We start from the raw sequence: 21,214 nt of genomic DNA on the forward strand, positions 1-21,214 counted from the left end.
AGCAGACAAGCAAATAATGACGTGTCAAGTGTGGTTAAAATTCTCATTGTTTCAGATATCCTAAAATATGGAAGTTTGTGTTGGATTATGAGGATGGAAAATTGCAGCTTGAAAGCTGGAACACAAAATTAATTCTCGGAGTTTATCTTCGGGGAGGGGAGGGGTAGTTGATTGATGAAATGCAATGGGAATGCATTGCATAGCGAAAATTTCGCTTCAGCTAGATTTCTTCTCAGCATTTTCAAGCAAATTTTGTATGTAGCTATAGTGTTTGTGGTTGATGATAGTTTTTCTTTATGAAGAGAAAAGAAGAAAAAATAAATGTCGCCGAGTACAGTGTCTACAAGGTGATAATTCTTGTAAATCCCGTTCTTGTAATTTTTATTAATAATATAGGAGAAAATGTTACGTTTGGAATTGTTGCAAGAATCAAAATCGTGTAGGTATTGTACAAATAGGTTTATATTATTGGCTAACTGTTTAACATGTTTATATTTTTTCTATTATTTTACGTCACCTATCTTCCACTTTTAGCTAATTGCGACGACGACGATGATCATTACATGAAATTGATGAAGGGACACTGGCAAAGAACATCCACACCTGAGCTGCGACTCGAACCCTTGAACTTCGGGGGAGAGATCAAGTGACACCTGACACGACAAACTGCAGGTGTTGATTGTCGCTTGGGTGTTATTCTGACTGGGCGGTGTTTTTAACAGTGTGTATCGTGTCGCGTGACACTTGTCACTTCGGTTTTATGGGTCCCTTAGGGAGAATTCACACTGAAGAGAGACAAGAGTTTCACACCAAAGAGACAAGCTGCATGCAACACGTGTCTCTTGCAGCATGTTGCATGTCACTTGTCTAGTGTGAATTATCCCTTAGTGCTAATACCCCTTAAGGCACACCCATAAAAATTAGCCTGTGCATGCCTATCCTTCCAATCTGTACAAAAGCATTCAATGTACATTCACAAGCAGCAGACCAAGGTGATAATGCATGCTATAGAGAGAACGACCCAGCCCGAGCACCACGCAAGCCACTTAAGCAATATATGTAGCTTGTCGTTTCACTTCAGTACAAAAGGTTATATTTATTTGTGAAGGTTCGTTTCCAAGTGACGTTATGTCACTTCGGAATGATTGATTTTTTATTTTCCTTTGCTTTTCTGAGTTTTGGCTAATCGTGAAGATGGGGATGAGTGAAGATGACATTGATGAAGAGGTATTCACAAAGAACAAAGATCACCCATGCCCAGCAGGCCGAGATTCGAATCCAGGACCCCTTTCGTCGTATGGTGCTGTGCTATGCCTGCAGACACAGCTCATAGCCAGGTGCCCTTGGCAACTGCCCAGGATGCTACACCCGGGGCCACCATTCCAGGGTGTCCCCTTTGATTAGCGTCAAAACTTTATTTTTGATTACATAGTTACTATGTAATGCCATGTACATACTGTCACAGTAGTTTACAATGTGACACCATTGCATGAAGGCACAGTGCATTTTCACAACTCTGATGATAATGCTTCCAATGCAAGACTGTTTCAAACTGCATGCAAAATAATGGAACCTTAGGATAATAAGAGAAGTCTAAAGCACAGGAAAACTTTTTCTATGTGAGACATAGGGAGAAAAGTAGTGCACAGATCATGAAGGCTTGAAAAAGCAACACAATATTTTCATGGTTGTTCCACAGCTCTTGAACTTGTTATAGAACAGCCCCTGGTCCAATGTAACCTAAACATTTCTTCGATAGCTCTGTGCTGGGAAGTGACAAACAAAGAGCGGTAGTTGGAGCTACAAAACCCCCACACACCTCTTCATATTTCAAGTATGTATGTACAAAGGCTGTCGCAGAGGTGAGACAGATTTTTTCCTGGCTTGGCAACACTGCCTATGTTTTCGGCACTAGTCGCGTCGTGCAGGATGACTCATTCTGTTTCCATAACAAGTTGTCACAAGTTGCGAAACCACGTTAGTGAGCAGCTGTGTTGATTTACGTGGAACGTTTACCTCATCACATTTTTGTGTATAACATTGCTTTTCGTGATGAGTATTCAAGATGAACAGCGACATGCCATAAAATTTTGTTGGCATTTAGGGAAAAGTGCTGCGGAAACATATGCAATGTTTCAACAGGGATATGCCGATCAAGACAGACTGAATACAGCCACAGTGGCACAAGTTGTTCGAAGATGGGCGCAAATCAGGCACTTTGCTTCCACATCCTGGACAAAGACCGTCTGTGATTAACGAGACACTAGTGAAAGCTGTTGCAGCAATTATTTGTGATGGTAGGCATATGTCTGTGAGAGCGCTAAGTGCACATTTGGGCATATCGAAGGACACCATCCACCGAATTTTGCGTGATCATTTGAAAATGAAGAAGGTTTGCTCTGCATGGGTACCGCATTTTCTTACAGCAGAACAGATGCAGCAGCGTGTGGATGTTCCCCTCATTCTGGATCAAATCATAACTGCCGATGAAACACGGATCCATTCCTTTGACCCACGTACAAAACAAGAAAGCAGCACACGGAAGTCGCCACAGTCACCTCGCAAGAAGAAAGTGCGGCAACAGAAGAGCACAGGTAAGGTGATGCTAATCACATTTTGGGATCGAAGAGGCATGGTGTACCAACACATTGTCCCTCCTGGGCAAACGGTGAATGCAGACAAGTAGTCATTGAGACTGCGCCAGCACGCAGCAAAAAAAGAGGCCGCATTTGAAGAACTCCTTCATATTTCACCACGATAACGCACGCCCGCATACTGCGTGGGCTTTTCAGGATTATGCGACGAAGAGAAAAATAGAATTTTTCCCACATCCAGCATACAGCCCAGACCTTGCACCCTGCAACTTTTGGCTATTTCCACTTTTAAAGGCTGCTTTACGTGGTCGTCATTTCATGACGAACAAAGAAGTGATCACCGCAGCACAAGTTTTCTTCAGTTCGCTACCTGACGATAAATTTTCAAAGACATTTACAATGTGGCAGGAGCGTATGGACGCTTGCTTAGCTGTCAATGGTGCCTATTTTGAAAAATATGTACGTCTACTCGATATGGCTGATTCTGAATAAAAATTTTGTGGTTTGTAATTTTTTTGTTTCATCTTAATGATTCTTGGAGGGATCCATGTACATTAGGGTGTATCGAAAAAACTTTTTTTCGAAATGTTAAGGTGGCTAGTGTGGAAAAGTGGCTATTTGTGACCAAAAACACGTCTGATTTTTTTCAGATTTTTTGGAGGTCGTTTAGGTGGTGCGCATTGACCTTGAAATTTTGATAGTGATTTGGTTATGCAACACGCACAACAATTTCACAAAAATGTCATTATTGTCTTTTAACTGCTACGCAGTCACGACTTTTTGATCTATTGCACTCATTTTGGTCTTAATCGGCAGCTAATGAACCAAATTTTCACCCTAGTACATTTGCTAGCCAATGGAGGTCGCTGTTTTCCTATACAGGAATTAGTCTCACCTTCTCTGCAACAGCCTTTGTATGTATGTACAGCACTTATCTTTTTCTTTTTTTCTTTTTTCCCCGCACTGATAATATTGAAGAAAATGTTCAACGCCAGGGTGGTGCACTCTAGGACCATGATAACATTCTACGGTAGTATAATTCCCAATTTTGAAGGCGAACTTTTCAAAAATTCAAGGGTATGAGCACATGTTTTCTCTATTTCAACCTTACGTATTACCGCCTTTCACTGCCCACACAAATACAAATGTAAATACGTACATTAACAATATAAAGGGTCTGTGTAATTTCAATGTATCCAAAAATTCTAATTCAATTCACTTAAACAGTGTAACATTTGAGGTGCAGAGTTTACGTTTGCTGTTTCCATACTCAGAGACTTGAACTACATTTGCAAACATAACTCACAAATGTTATGGGATATATTAAGCTACGAAAAATTGTTAATTGTATAAGAATTGCAAACTCAAATTTACCTAGTCAGCTTCAAGATATCTCAGCTTGAAATAATTTTTCATCTGCTCGACAGATTGTTCTGTAAAAAGATACTTTCAAAGTAAACAAATTGAGAGAATTCTGTTTTATTTTCCACACACCCTTACTTTCCTCCCTCAATAAAAATAAAAGCCAAACTGAAAAACTTGCCTCAGGGCATTTATAAATATATATAAATTCAATGGGATTTGGATTCATAAAAGTTGAAATTTTGCACATCTAAGGAGAAAAATTCCTGCAGAATTCCCAGAGCCGGTAATTCATGCATAATTCCCAGAATTCAAGGAATTCTTGGTGAATAGCCACCCTGAACACCCACTCCTAGATGGAGGTGGCATGCACTACCCCAGGGTATATGGAGTGTTCACCACAGGCTCTCAGATAAAATAAATATATTTATCACCTTATGACTTAGACATTGATGCACTTGCTCATATCTACTCTACCACAATAAAACCTTGTTTGAAACTTGAGCACAAGTCGTAGATATATCCTTTCATTATTTGTCAACTGGAAGGCACCAAATACTGTTATATATTTTATCAGTATTATTCTCTTTTCTTTCTCCTACCATCCCATCAATACTATTGCTATTCTATCGGTTGGCAAGAATTAAAGTTGCACTATTCATACCCCCACACCCCCTATACGCCTTCATGGCATGGTGCTAAGCACAGGGGAGCACTTTACCTTTTTTTTTTTTACCTATTCAGAGCCCTCTGGAGCCCATTTATATATTTACACTGTGCTGTTGTTTGTAAAGAAAAATTTGCCACAGCTACAAAGTAGACAAGATTTACATTCCTATACTACAAGAAACAGCAGGCGTATAAATATACCCTATCATAGACACTCAAAATGCCTGAAGAGTTATGAAGCTCTAGGATTAAGACTATTTAATAAGCTACCTCTTGATGTGACAAATATGCCTACTGTTTGACCAGCGATCCGAGAGCTCCAGTTGGCAAAGTGCCAAGAAAAAGGGGAAGTTGGCGATAGGAAGGGAGGCGGGAGAAAGCCGCTCGCGGTTGCACGTTGAGCAGTGTTACCAATCTGCGAGGATGCTTATCCACCAGAACATAAGTAACGAAAACCAAGGGACATGCACAACCATGCCGTTTGTCCTTCTTACAATTTAAATAGAAGGATAGTAGGGTAAAGAATTGCAGTTTCACTTATAGGGGCATTGTTAGAATGGTGGTCAGGGGTCGCGCCCTCTCCAATATTTTGGCAAAAAATAAAACGTCATTTCAACAAAATAAACACATGACGCAAGTGAAATGTTCGTAAAGATGATGTGCAACACATAAGCATACAGAAAAACAGAAACATTTGAATGACATTGTGCAGAAAATTATGTGAAAAAATGTGAAATAGCATACCTTTTGTGAAAGTAGTTCAATCGTCCAAGTCATCCGAATCGGAAGCTGACTCATCACTGTCATTTAAATTGACCACCAGAGGCTCGCAGATTTCTTCGATTATTCCGTCTCTGTCCCAATAGATATTTTCCAATGAAGACACATGAGAGCAGTGTTTCTTCCACTTTTCGACTGTGACACTGTTAATCGCCTGTTCAGAGTATATCAACAGATTTGACATATTTGTGTCACCAGTTACGTTGCGATCACGAATAAATCTTTTCACATCTGCCCACACATATTCAATGGCATTAATATCGCAATGATAAGGAGGTAACCTTAAAGCAACATATCCATGTTCTTGGAGTATCGTGTCGAATTTGAATATTTTCCTTGCAGGCACGTTTCTTCTCACCAGATCTAATAGCTCAACTTTGCGCATTTGGGGACAATGCACGATCTTATTTGCAACGAACCAATCTAAAATTGCTTGCTTAGTATTGGAAGCTGTTGGAACCTTGTTCACTACGATAGTGTGGTAAGGGGCATTGTCTATAACAACAGCAGCATTACGGGGAAGGTTTGGAATTAGCTTTTCCTTTGCCCACTTTTCGAAGATCGTCGAGTTCATCTGACCATGATAATCCCCACTTGTTGTATTGGCTTTGTACAATAAATTTGAATTCGGTATGAAACCCATTTCTCCCCCCGGACACAAAACAATTATGCGCCATAAGGCATTACCGGTTTGAACCACTTGACATTCGTCTTTACTTTGCCAGCATTTTCCAAATGTAAGGTTGCTGTCTATCCACGTATCGTCCACAAACACTGTAACGTCGTATTGTTCTCAAATACAGGGTTCTAGCTAAAACTATATCGTTTCGTTCCATGATGAACTTTCTTTTGTTCTGTGACCTTTTGAAACAAAAACCGATCTCGTGGAGAATTTCCCTTAAGGTTTCACGTTTCCTACGAAACCCAATGCGTTCGTTCAACACAGGAAGCAATTTACGAATGGTTGGCACAGTTTTCTCGACCAAGTAAAATTCATGTATAGCTCATCTTATTACAGCAGTATCAAAATCGTCTAAAGCGACATTCTCAATAACGCTTTTTCTCTGGCGTTTTCGGGGTGATCGAAATTGCGGGTTACCTTCGCCCTTTGCTTCACTGCGAATTCTCTTCACAGTCGCCTCTGATACGCCCGCGATTGCACTCGCACGTTTTGTAGCCTGCGAAATTGGAATTAGAGGGTGGCATTCTAATGCTTCTTTATCGCAGAATGCAAGCACATTGTGCACCATCTGTTTGCACACGCTGCGTAGAGGTTTAACACCAGAACGTTGTGACGGTCCTGCCTCCATCATTACAAAAGCAGATACAGAACTTCGCACGAGCACACTACAAGCACACACACGAACAAACTTCGTCTTTCCGCGTTTTGTTTATACTCCTCGTCCGGATTCCAACCTCACTTTCACCAAAGAAAGTTCCGAAAGATCAGTTTTCCCCCTAACAACCAAAGACTACTAGAAGGAAAAGCTGGGGCCAGACACGCCTCTTTTCACGACTGCCGCAGGTGTGACTTCATCAGCGGGCAAAACCCAGCTGAGAGTTTACCCCATAAGGAAAGAAACGTGGAAAGGCTGATCTGTTTTGTTCTTTTCGCTCCTTTTTTTCTTGTATTTCTGGATTGTTGGGTTCAGGGTGCGAAATCCTGGGGGGGATGAGGGGGATTTCCCCCCATCAACAATCTTGGCCTCAAAAATCCCCTCACCAAAAAAAATTCTGGGGGGGGGGGTAGAGTTTTTGTTATAACAAAGAAAAGATAAGCAATTAATTTCAATTTCAAATATACTTTACTAAGAATAATATCGAAAACACACACAAATTAGTGTGATTGTGAGTGTTGAATGCTTTCTCTCTCAAGAGATCATTAACAAATCTACATCAATACGCACAATAAAAGAAAAACAAGAATGCAAAACAATAATAACTATGAAATCTAATTGATTTATATTAACATAGTGCATAAACTAAACAAAAACTTACACATAATAAAACCACTTCAAATATGTTATAATTTATTAATGTCTTTAACCGGTTAGTAAAGGAATTAGTTAGCTGCTTTACACTATCTGATATGTATGAAAGTAACAAATTAATTTCTAAAAATATAATCATCATAATTATTTTAATTTAGTAATTTATTTTTACGTTTAATAACATTAGAAATATGTACATCACATAATTCACATATGTTTGTGGGGAGGGGGTTTTAGGTTAAGAACTTTCTCCCCCTCACCAGTTTTCAATGATTTCGCACCCTGGTGGGTTGTGAGGTGTTGCAGTTTACAATGCCTTCAGTGAGGTGTTGTGACGTGTCGTGATCTCCGATGAAAAAATAAAAACAGCGGGTGACAATATATACCTGAACACATCGCATCTAACGAGACTTGTTAGTGGCTTGTGATACCAGTAGTCTAATTATACATCAGGCTACCATACACTTCAATTGGGTTACAATTATTGGAATAAAAAAATAATAATATTGTAATTTATAATAAAGGCTCTCACGAGTATAGTAAGATAAAAACTGCAAGCATACCCCTCAATTTAATATCCAGTCCCCCACTAAAATTCCTATGTCAGTTTTAGGTTCACTGTTGGTATTGAAGAGTTGAATCTCGATTAGTGTTATTGTGCTGTGCTATTTTTTTTATATATAATATAAAGACCATGGGAGTAAAACGTCGCATGAATGAATGAATGTCTAAACACTGCAGACAAAAGTGACAACAGCGCTTTACGGAAAAACAGGTGGTGGCCATGGACGTCCGCAGGATTTTTTCCAGGGAGGGGCAAGGAAGGTATTTTTTTTCCAGGGGGGGCAAACAAGGCACATTTTCTCCAAAAATAGTGCTGTTCCCTAAAAACACATTGCTTAAATTTGAATTTATGGTGATCATGCAATAATTAATACACATTATTGTGGCTAAAATGAAACTATATGTGCGAAATACATAATTTTTGGTTGACTTTCATTTTTCAGGGGGGCATCCCCCCCTTGCCCCCCCCCTTCCGGGCGCCCATAGTGGTGGCTCGAAACCAGATACTGGTCCAGTCGGCTTCCTCTGGGGTTGGGTCAAAGATGCTGAACTGGCGCTACGTTCAAGACTTCAGCTTTTGCAAAGATGCCTCTCCACGGCCAGAGCACTTCCAATATCTTGTGTCAATATTCTCCGGTTGGCAACATTGCTCTCTTTCCCCACGTGACACTCGCGCTGCTCGCGTTTCAGAGAAGCGGTTCCACAAACTCACCCAATTTATGACTGGACTCTTCTACTTCGGGCATGTGCAGAAAACTCGAAGAGCTCTCGGATCGCTGGTCAAACAGTATGAATGTATTTAAACATAAACTGTATGCCTGGTTAGTTGCTACACCATTGTACTCAACTCAAGAATTTCTTGAAATTAAAAGTATTGTATTTTAGTGCAACTTAAACATAAAGGGGGTTATAATTTTATATTATTTTATAATATATTTCACATGTATTTTGTTCTTGATGTTGTCTATTGCTGTACAAGCTTAATGACAATAAATTATTATTATTTGAGTCATCAGATTGTAGTGAACCTTAGTAGAGAGGCTATTCAAACCATGCGGAAGCGAATGCTGACAAAAAAATAGTAGTTCAAATTTTCACCACCAGGTTGAAATGTGGTGCTGAAATCTGGTACTCAGTGAACAACATCCCAGGATGAGACCATTTATATTGCTGTCTTATGCTTCCAAAGCTTCATTTATGTTTATGGGGTGCCTACTGAACACTACCGTACTGACATAAACTCAAATTACTGGCTGTTGTTAATGCAATGCCTCAGTGCCACCTGGTGGGGAAAAGCTGAACTAATTTTAACATTAGCACTCGTTTCGCCATTGTTTCCATACTCTCTCTGCCAAGTTTCACCACATTTCCATGCTTCAAACGGGTTCCAGACGGACAACTTGAATTGTGCCCCCCCCCCCCCAGTATGTTTCTACTCTGAAACAGAAATTATTTAATCAGTATGTATTACAAGTTTTAATTTCAAATTCTAAAATTTTAAGAATGAAAGAAAATAATGTATGGTTGCCAAAACGAAATCAAAAGAACAATGAAAATATGCATAATCATTTATTATATTACTAAATATTTAAAACATATTTCAAAGCTTTGAAACATAACTTGTCATCTATTGTAATTATATCTTATGTTAATTATGAAATAAAGCATGTGATTGACTAGTTGGTTGTAACAATTACTGGCAAAATTTATAATTTTTATATATAGCTATATATGAAAATCACACTACTATTTACAACTATGCCAACCAGATTTCTGCATGTATTTTTGCCTTGGCTTCCACAATGTAAATCCTGTTGTCAAAAGCATGCAAAAATTCCAAATCTGCACATTATACAAGGTATACAACTGCAATACAGTTTAATATTACTCTATTCTATTGTCTGATAAAACTTATTTCAGTTATGAACAGTGCTTTTTTTTTCTGGAAAGTAAGGTTCCGGTACTCTTCAAGTTTTTTTTGTTATTGTGCGCATCATAAGAATTACTCAAAATATTGTAGTATGTTAATAAATGAATTTGTATCTATGTAGTCACACACACAGAAATATTTCTTTCATTAAATAAAAATTGTATTAGTTTTATTCTTGCCTTTAAAAGGTGCCAGTGTGGTGTACTGTTGCTTACCGCCAGATAAAAAAAAGCATTGGTTATAAATAATTATAATATCTAACCAGAACAACACTAGAAGTGGAAACACTAAGTACTCTATTAACTGGTCAAGTTACATAACTTGCAACACTTACAGAGAAGTTATCACAGCTTGATATCAGAAAAATTCAAAATATGATTCTGAAGTTACCCAATTATTATCTATCAATCTGCTCATCCCAACATATTTATAGTAGTCTTAAATAGTTTTCACTAAAAATAAGTTTCATTTTAATAATCAGAATTAAAACAAAACAAAATATTGTATCTACTTAGATTATATATCCGGTTGAACTTCTTCGAACAATATTTACAACACCCACATGAATTAACATGAAATTAACAAATTCAATTCTTGACCAGGATATGATATAGAAGAGCTCGGGAGTAAGACATGGTAAGTAACATTTTGGTCATTGTTGACTTACAAAGTAAAAAGAGCCATCCTTCAATTTTCACATGTAATCTCCATGTCATGCTATTTGCATTGGGCTCATTGAATGCTTCTGAAATTGATAAACACAACGCAAAAACAATTTATCTACAGTGTAGCTTTCATAACCTTTCTGCTTAATAATCTTAATAAGGACTAGGGCTCGGAAGTTGAAGACCTATAAATTGCCCAAAAAGACCTAATAATATCAAAAAAAGGACCTAAATACGGAAAAAACGACTTATAATGTGATCCAAATTAATTAATAACTTCAGTTTTAATTACATATTTAATGAATAAAAAAATTACAAAATTCTGCTGGTATGGAACACACAGTGCGATAAAACTACATGAATGAAATGCATCTTCTTTCAAGTCAAAAATGTTTTTCTCTCTATTTTCAGGGATGGTTCAAATATATATATATATCTATATATATATATATATATATATATATATATATATATATATATATATATATATATATATATATATATATATATAATTAATTTTTATTATTTCTTTACTACAGAAAGGATGTTTAAGAACTGATGATGATTCGAATTGAGAATGGTCAGTAAAAACGTAGTGGAAATTAGGTGAAGTTGCAAAAAAAAAAGCCATCAAGACCTTTAAAAAGGCTAAAAAAGGAACAATAAGCCAAAAAAAACGACAAATAAACCCCACCTTTTTCTGGCTACAATGACCCAAAATGAACATATATTATGTTGGGCCTTGTCTTCGGACACTAGGAAAGAAAAGGATTTTTCCTCAACTTCCAAGCCCTAATAATGACCAATATGTCACTTAACATGTTTTACTCCCTATCCCTTCATGTGACATGATGCAATATTTATATAGCTTCTTAATAGTATATGCAAAAAAAATATGTCCCTGCATATCATAGATACAATAGAAATTACAGGGAAATAACAAGACAGGAAAACAATATGAAGGAACAGAGTGTAAACTAAAAGTAGAGGTCAAATAATTGGCACAGGTGGGACGGTTAGTTTTATATATAACAAAATTACTTTCAGTCAAGTAGTTTCTGAAACAAATTTCTTACTCTATCCATCTTAAAGAATGAGTAATATAGGTAAGAATGAAAAATTCAGTTTAGTTTGTTTATATTCTCTATTGCTGAAATCTTTGAGTCTTGGCACAATAGGATGGAACTTATTAACATTCTAAAATCAGTAAAATGTATTATCAGATGTTAAGGAAAGCACAAGAAGACTACATTATCCATTCTGATGAATGAATAGCAAATAAATATTCTATGTTACTGTTAACTGTTGAGATAACGAAATGGAAGAACAAATGGTCAAAGAAATTACATTTGTTGAATAATATTTTATACGTGTACATTCCTAACACGACCATCAAATCTTGAATCACTTCGGCAAAGTTCATATACACAATTCATACCTGCAGGAACTGATCTGTTTTACTGAAATATGGTGGCGGAGTGTGATTTCGTGCAATGCATTGTTTGTTGAATATCATACAGTTGCCAGTCCAGTGTTTGAATTCTACTTTTTACAAATACGACTCTTTGGCACCTTAAGAAGCAATATAAACTGTTCACTGCTTTAATGTCTCATTTCAAAACAAAGGTTCGCAGAGTCCCCTTTTAAGATGTGGGTTGCAGAGATAATTTCTTGAAAATTTTCTAGTTGGTGTGTGCACAAGGGGTTTTGAACACACAAACAGAGATATTTGACTCGGACCTTCTTGCATGAACACATTTTGAGGTTTTGCCATAGTTCTCAGTATGCTCAAGATTATAATATTGTATCTACAGAAGAATATCGCTAATGAGAAAAGTTTTCCCTCCTGCAGGAATCGTAATTCAATTTATATAAGATTTTACTCACTGCAAATGAACAATTTTCATTATTAAAAATTACAATACTTAGATGCTGTAATAGGTCCATACCATGCCAAAAAAAAATTGAGAATATGCACTAACTGGTTTATTAACAGCATTGTGTTGGTAAAAAGTTTTCTTCCAGATATATTTTAATATATTATATTTGCTCCATGAAAAAACAATAAAAAAGTTACTATTTTAAGTGTCAGTGTGTGACACAACTGTGTGTTTTATTATCTGTGCACATACTGCTATCCCTGGGCATCAAGGTTATGCGGGGATCAAATGGACCAGATGACCTTACCTGGAAATGGTCATTCTTACTTTAATGCTAAAATAAAAGTAAAATAAAGTTCGCTTAATTTATTAAAACAAAATACCACCTCCCCTCGCCCTTAGAAAAAGCTTGAAAATTGAGTGTAAAATGGAGGAACCAGGTTGAATCTTCACAATTTCACATTCTACATGTTCCATGATTTTTCAAAATTTGAAGTCGAAGAATCTTTATGCAAGAAACTACACAATATGATGATCCAAAATGGTATGGTGGATATTTACGCACTCCAGTCTATATCAAGTAGGAGACTCCACTATGGATATAAAAATAATATAATAAATTGGTAATAAAATAATAGTTTACTATTGTTATTTGATTATAATAAAAGCATTTGATATTATTATTACTATTATTGATTTTTATATCAAAGCCTTGAGCACCCCATTCCCATGCAAATTCCTTGCAACACTCATGCTGGTATCATTGTGCAGTCAAGATTATAAATTGCATTATTATTTTTTACTAATTTTCTGAGAACTAACAATTCGTTCCCATAGAACACTTATTAATTATATAGAGAAATATTTCTAATATATATATATATATATTACACACTGTTCTTGCATTGTGCATGCAAAGGAGTGATAATGGTCTAATATTCACACAAAGAAATGTAAACCTCAAACAGCATTTCTTATCACAAGAACAAAAACTGGTATAAGAGCATAAAAAAGTCAAAAAATACAAGAATGGTATATTAGGGATGGGTCGAAATGAAGTTTTGGCCAATACCAATATAAAATTTACTGATACCGATTACCAATATTCTACTGATCTGACATAAAATCCCAAATGAAACATGGAGAACCTGAATGGTTCACTGGCATCCTTAATAAATGTGTGTTTCCAGGTGACAGAATTGCAAAATACATTGTATATTTAGATATTTACTTTTTACAAAGTGGGGCATGGAGAATATCCATAAAAATTATTACAAAATTGCAAATTTTGCACTAAATTAGAAGATATTTGTAGATATATCGGATTGGTAAAATAATCGGTAATTTTACCAATAAACTGATACACTGATGTGCCTATATTGGCTGATACCGATAGAGTACCGATTAATATCTGTCCCATCCCTAACATATATATGAGACTCAATTTACAGAATGGTTCATCATCAAAAATTATTTTTACCCATTACATAAATGAAGATTCATCCTCTTGCAACTTGGAATAATTCAACAAATGCACAAAGGAAAAGCAATATGAATTAAACACAATATCAATATATAAAAAAAGTGCAAGAACACTCATAAAAAGAAGCATAAAAGAATGCACTACAAAATTTAAATATTAAATGACCTTTCATATTAGTGTGAATAAAATCCAAAAATTATAGCTAAAAATTTGAAACTGAATAAGTACTCAAATAGTAATGCAAATACATTTCTTCTATGTTTTAAATTCAAAACACACACACAAACGCAAATCCTATGCTTCAGCAGTTTACACTAGCCCATACAAATGGATCTATTCATACACAATCATTAATTATTCACAAGGCAACAACGTGAACTTACTGGACATTTGTGAGCAAATTCATAGAAATAGTGTGGTATTAATACATCCTGAAGGTTAATCTATAACTGACAAATATGAAGAACTAAAAAATATGATGCCACATGTTGTCAACAAGGTAATGGTCACAACACATACATTATATTGGCTGTCCTAATTTTTGACCTTAACATCAAACCATTCCCAGTTGCAGGGCAATCATAAGACACATTGACCTCAGCTGTGGTTACATGGACATTTATGAAGAACGTTGCAATATAATACCCGAAGATTTTATTAATATAAATTTACTGATGTAAATACTAATACAATGCAACTCCACAATGTCAGTCATAGTAATCATAGGTTCATGAATCAATAATTAGAACAACTATTCTGACAGAACATTAAAGATATCCACTTATCAGTGTAATGTTTGTGCAAAATTAATTTACAGGATATTTGGATTTCAAAAATCTAGGGGCTGGCATTTGGAAGGATACTGTTGGATCCAGAAAGATAGTGCCTGGTATCTATGATTTCAAGCTTTTCTATATATGATATTCATGCCTACAGTTCTTGTGGGAATTTGATACTGCAAGAAGGGTAAAGGAAGGGGGTAGCAAGATATTAATATGTGATTGGCTTAGACGCAGAACAAAGACATCTTTCCGTCATCCAGGTACATACCACACTTAGTATCCAGAGTAGAAACAGATACAAAATTCAAACATGGCCTCCCTGTTTGCATAGTGGTAACGTCATCATCTTTTGATCAAGGGGTCCTCAGTTTGTTACCTGGTGGAGGCACATAGTGGTTCGGATCTTGCTTCACTCTGTATGTCCTGTCCCAATTAGACTATCTGTGCATAACTTAAAACAAAACTGGTAGCCAATATTTGTTCAGATCTCCGTTGTTGAAGCTGGTGAGGCAAGTAATTGAATTCATAAGTTCTGCATTCCAAACAAACAAGATCATCATGTCTTTGTAACATGGCCCTCATGTATCAGCTTATAATATTTATTAATCATTCAACATTACCCTACGCCAATGAATGCCAATTCATCAGAAATCTGAAACATATTGAACACTGTTACCACGATGGAAATCTGATCTAAATCATGACAAGTCTGCTACAATGAGGTTTAAGCTCAAATCAAATTTTACAGCTCCATTCCGCAAACAGAACATTCCCTTTTGACTGCCAACTGACATTTATGCACGTTCCCAGATTTTACATTCTCCCACATTATACATTCAATCTTGATGGTCCCAACATGGCAAAATGCTATAAAATTTTCCTCGATTATACATTTTCCTGTATTTTAAGTTTCTTCAGTCTGGTCTCCTGAAAAAAGTAAAATCGAGGTGACACTGTATTTAGAGCACATAATTTTTAAAGCTATGGAAATTCTTGGATTACCTTAGATTGATTCATTTGGAGTTTCAAATCAACTTTATGCACAGTAAGGCTAATCGGGACTGGACCTACAGTTTAAAGTGGGATCCGAACAAGCAGCATGCCCAAGGGGGGTTGATGGGGGTTATAATCACCCCCTTTGGCGAAGCATTTCTAAAATAAAGAACGTCAAATTAGGAAAAGATGGCAAAATGAGGGCAGACTATCAAAAAAAGTGTATGTAACTCCTCCCTTTCGAAAATCCTGTGCACGCCACTGACCCGAACCACTATGTGCCTCCACCGGGTATCGAACCCAGGGCCCCTTGATTACAAGGTGACGATGCTACCACTGCACCATCGGGGAGGCGATTGGATTACCTTAGAGATACCATCCATGTTTCTACCCTCAAAACCTACTTTAGAACATCACCAACCAACCAAATTCTTTTCACCAACCAAATTACCAAGACTTTTCGAGGTTCCTTTAAATAACTCACCAGACTACTCAAAGACTAATAAATAAATATTCAGATTTCAACTTACCATGCTATTCAAGTTAATGAGGTTTATTTAACAATGCCAAAAATAAATGAACAAAAATAAAATGTGAGAACATTTTTAAACAAAATATCTCCGGTTAAGATGAGATTTGGAGGAAAAGCAAAAAAAAACTAATTTCATTCCTAACTTTTACAGTTATTCTAGGTCAGTGGGAACCCCAAATGTGCTCCATCCATGATTGAGTAAGGCTCTTGTATTTTGTCCATGGCCTGTGACAGCAATATAAAGAGAATAGACCAAGTACTTAATTCGTTCATTAGAACAAAAGTTTTGAATTGAGATTTTTTCCCCCCCTAGAATCCTAAATGGTGAACGCGCTCCTCTGACATGGAAGAGGAACACCCCATTGCAACAGTTTTACCATTCATCGGACACACCTTCAGGAAGTTAGGGAGAATTCCCACCAGGCATGGGATGAAGACTATTCACAGTAGCACCATTTGAATGTGGGACACCACATATAGGACAAACTGGATGGACCGACCATTCATCAGAGATAAAATGAACAGCAAAACTACATCAGACTGCTCCAACCAGAAAAGTCAGGAAGCAGCAGAACACAGTATTACCGAGGGTCACAGGATTTTATAATCAGACACAAAAAAAATCATAGCCAAATGAGTAGGTTACAGTGACAGAAGAGTAAAGGAAGCCATAGCTGTTTCCTGGGAAAGCACGAAACTCAACAGGGACATACGACTCCAGCTCAGTCACACCTGGAACCCAATTCTCCATGAAAGCACAACATCTTCCAATAATGATGTCTAAGCTTTGCCCCACCATACTCATATATTTAACATTACACTGATGAGAGCAATTTATGCACTTGAAACGCTGGACACTCACGCAGATTTAACCTTGTTGGTAATCCGAGAACACTTGTTTGAATCACATTGCCAGGAAAGCTACAATTCTTTGTTTGAATGTTATTTTTTCATTACTGATATCCTGGTATAAAATGGATTCAGTCTTCTAAAATCTGGTCCATTGATATTGCAAAGTTGCAATATAATATTTATACAGGGTGTCCACAAAGTCCTGCTACCATTACAATGAAACATAGCACCTAAACTATATGAGATAAAGACATGCGGCTTTTTGCAACGTGTTCTACAGCTCTCAAAGTTTTAATAAGTAGTGGGTATTTTATTATTATTATTATTATTATTTGTTTTGCTTTTGCAGATTATGTTGTGAGGGACCTTTTGGATAGACATTTCCTGGCAACCGCGCTCCACTGATATCACCCCCTTCGATTTTTCCTTTGGGGCCCGTCAAGGATTGTGTCTATGAAACCCCTGTTCCAGATATTCTCACATTTCATACACGGATTGTAGAAGTTCTCGAACAGGTTGATGCTGCTATGCTGCAGCGTGTATGGATGGAGAGCGAATAAAGTCTCGACGTCCTGAGCGCAACTAACGGGGGCGTATGTGGTGTGGAAGTGTTGTAATTGTAAATAAAACTTTGAGAGTTGTAGAACACGTTGCAAAAAAACTGCATGTATTTATCTCATATAGTTTAGGAGTTAAGTTTCATTGTAACGGTAGCAGGACTTTGTGGACACCCTGTATATAAACGCATATATAACACCTAAACAAGTACATTGTTAAAATTGTTACAGTGTTCAGTATCAGCACTGATATTAGCTTAACTCTATTTTATAGTTTTAGATTTGTGTTTGCAAGTTCTAGCATGTGCGTGTAGATTGGTATATAGTACTGCATTGTACCTAATTAAGCATTCCTTATTTGCAAAACATTATGAAGTTGAAAAGAGATGAAAGTAACAAAAAATGTAAAGTGCCATAACTGAAGTGAATAAGATTATCATGAAAAACTAACATGAGATTTAAACTTAGAACCTCGTAAATAGGAGCCTAGTATACTGGTATATATACCCAAGTTGCCAGTACATGCAACCACGTAAAATAATGGCTATGTATTGTTTTCTAGTTTTTGCATAATCAAGCTTTAAACCAACACTGAGCCAATATCACGTTAACCCAATACTAACAGCAATGTTGTGATCTCGACTGATGCCAATGGTTGGTAATTTAAACAAATTAAAGTAGTTCCAATATTTCTATAAAGTTTAAAATATGATTTCTAACCAGGACTATACATATCAATCTAATAAGTGTTCTGCTTTAAAATATTTATAATTTTATACGTTCTGCTTTAAAATATTTATAATTTTATACAAGATCATTATTTAATCACAAAATCCATTTCTCCCTACAATACAGTCACCAAAATAATGAAAATCTCGCATATTTCCAGGATATTTAGAATTTACAAGAAAGTTGCATGGTATTTTTTGAGACCATTTGAGATTCAGCATGGGGTCAGTCCTATTTTAAACATATCTTTTAGTTGCCCCTGTAAGTTAGTCTACCTCAACACCCGAAGCAACTGATTTCTCATATTGAATCAAAAACTCAAAACAAAGATACAACATTACCTCTCTCATGGTTATTCAGCTTTGTGTAGTAAGTTTATATCAAAAGGTTGCCACTGACTACCTATACCCAACAAAAAAGAATGACAAAATACAAAAATAGTGATTGCACTTAATATGGAGAAAATTACCTAATTAAGAAATTTTGCTGCACTGACGAGTACTTAAAAATAGCCACATTGTTTGAGCAATGACAAAATAGTATAAAAGAATATATACTACTTATTAACAATTACCTTAAAATTTATAGCTTAGACTAATTACTTTCTTGAAACTTACATTTGAACACAAGAATTACTGCACTGGCCTGAAAATAAGCTGCACTTTATATCCACATTTCAACTGTGAAAAGTTTGGGTGTGGCTACATTCAAGACCTTGGCTTTTACACAGAGTAGGGTAGTGAAAATGTGTTGTTATACTCTATGTTACGAAAAATGTTTGGTACTTCTTACTACTGAAATTAATAATGATTGATACCGTGCATAACAAGAAAATAAATGTGTTGAAGGAAAATTCTATAGGTACATATTGTTTTCCAAATACTAAATACAGTGAAACCCTGATATTACGTTACCCGGTTTTACATTTTCCCTCATTATACAATCAATCTTTATGGTTCTGCTAGAGGAAAATGCTATAAACTTTTCCCGGATTTTACATTCTCTCCTGCATTTTAAGTTCTTTCACACTGGTCTCCTGAAAAACATAAAATCGAGGTTCCACTGTATGTAGAATAAAATTGCTACCGGTAATTTTTCTTCCCTCAATGTCTCTGATTATTTTTTTCTTCTTTCCCCCCTCGAATTTTTAGGGTGTGGCTCATCTTCAGGCCAATGCGGTACAAACAAGTACAATTTAAATCACACCGGTATTCATATTAAATGCATATATTTGACACTGTACTGAAAAAAAAATACAAAATGAGTATGTACATAACCCCACAAAAACCATACAAAAAGAAGGGGAAACTTTTCTACACAAAGTTATCTTAATATTAAGAGAGAGAGAGAATATAGAGAGAAAGTTATATAATCATTTTGCAAATGCAGATCATGGATGTTAAGAACCCACTAGCAGGCACCAACGTAGTGTTAAGTTCTGACATGGAAATTCAAGGTCATTTAAAAATAAATGCCAAATCTCGGCCATGTAATTTTACATATATAACACATACCACCAAGCGTTTGATTTTCCAGCGAAAAATCATACTTTGTGTACAGAAACAGCAATCATCGATGGACTTCTATTCCTGAGAGTATGCATTCATTCCGTAAGCTGGCAAATATGTATTGTCTCTGCAGATGAGACACCAAGAAGATCGTAAATTCAAATCTTCATGTAAAGCCAACATCACATAAGCATTAAGGTCACTAACTGAAGTGAAGTTTGTTTGTTGTGGAAGTAGTAAGAAAGGAAATATACCCTCGTCAAAGTATCGTGATCAGTTATTTAGCTTGAATTATTTCTTCCTCCTCTTCTAGTATATCTTTCTCCAGGTCTTGAGACTCAACTAACTGTAAGAAGAAGAAAAAACATTGAATAAGAACACAACAGTCTTCCTTTAAGTCCATTTTATACTTGGACAGGATAATCGGAACTGGATATACAATTCAAAGTGAGATATATATTTATACCACTCTGTCTCAAATGAGAATTAAACATCAGAACCTTTGATTGCAAATGGACAATATTAGTCAGCAAGAAAACAGAATGGCTTACTTGTTAAAGCAACGTTTTACACTGATTGCATCATCTACTGATTTTGATGAATGCACAAAGAAATTCAAGAAATAAGTAAACAAGGTTTTCTCTTCCGATACAAATACAGTCAAATAAAATTAATTTTAATTAAAATGTAAAATTTTAATGATGCATAACAAACACCTACTTCTATAAACATTATTTCAATTGCACCGAACAGTCAATATGAGGGGATTAAATAGCATTTGAAATATTGTGAAAAGGAAAACAACAAATGTACCATGCATGTATTGCTGTATAAGTATTATACAATTAATACAGCAAAGTTTATTGATTGAAATGTACTGATACTCTACTGATTTTGATGAATGCACAAAGAAATTCAAGAAATAAGTAAACAAGGTTTTCTCTTCCGATACAAATACAGTCAAATAAAATTAATTTTAATTAAAATGTAAAATTTTAATGAAATGTACTGATACTCTACTGATTTTGATGAATGCACAAAGAAATTCAAGAAATAAGTAAACAAGGTTTTCTCTTCCGATACAAATACAGCCAAATAAAATTAATTTTAATTAAAATGTAAAATTTTAATGATGCATAACAAACACCTACTTCTATAAACATTATTTCAATTGCACCGAACAGTCAATATGAGGGGATTAAATAGCATTTGAAATATTGTGAAAAGGAAAACAACAAATGTACCATGCATGTATTGCTGTATAAGTATTATACAATTAATACAGCAAAGTTTATTGATTGAAATGTACTGATACTGTGATACCACGAGATACAGATGAAATA

The 21,214-nt window shown here is 35.8% G+C and overlaps 2 protein-coding genes across 4 annotated transcripts in view; both read right to left on the minus strand.

Annotated features, from left to right (window-relative positions):
• Positions 1–5,385: 5,385 nt before the first annotated feature.
• Positions 5,386–6,048, minus strand: LOC146000159 (uncharacterized). The gene has a single exon (XM_083137500.1). The coding sequence runs from the start codon at positions 6,046–6,048 to the stop codon at positions 5,386–5,388; it is 663 nt and encodes a 220-aa protein (XP_082993626.1).
• Positions 6,049–11,107: 5,059 nt separating this feature from the next.
• Positions 11,108–21,214, minus strand: part of LOC146000264 (uncharacterized) — a 29,956-nt gene continuing 19,849 nt past the window's right edge. For all 3 annotated transcript variants that reach the window (XM_083137728.1, XM_083137727.1, XM_083137726.1), the window contains one exon: positions 11,108–20,217. In XM_083137728.1, coding sequence (XP_082993854.1) covers positions 20,149–20,217 — 69 coding nt within the window. In that variant the 3' untranslated portion in view covers positions 11,108–20,148. The remainder of the gene's footprint in view (positions 20,218–21,214) is intronic.

This window comes from Lepisma saccharinum, chromosome 16 (genome assembly GCF_977018435.1).
Source record: "Lepisma saccharinum chromosome 16, izLepSacc3.1, whole genome shotgun sequence".
Lineage (NCBI taxonomy): Eukaryota > Metazoa > Arthropoda > Insecta > Zygentoma > Lepismatidae > Lepisma > Lepisma saccharinum.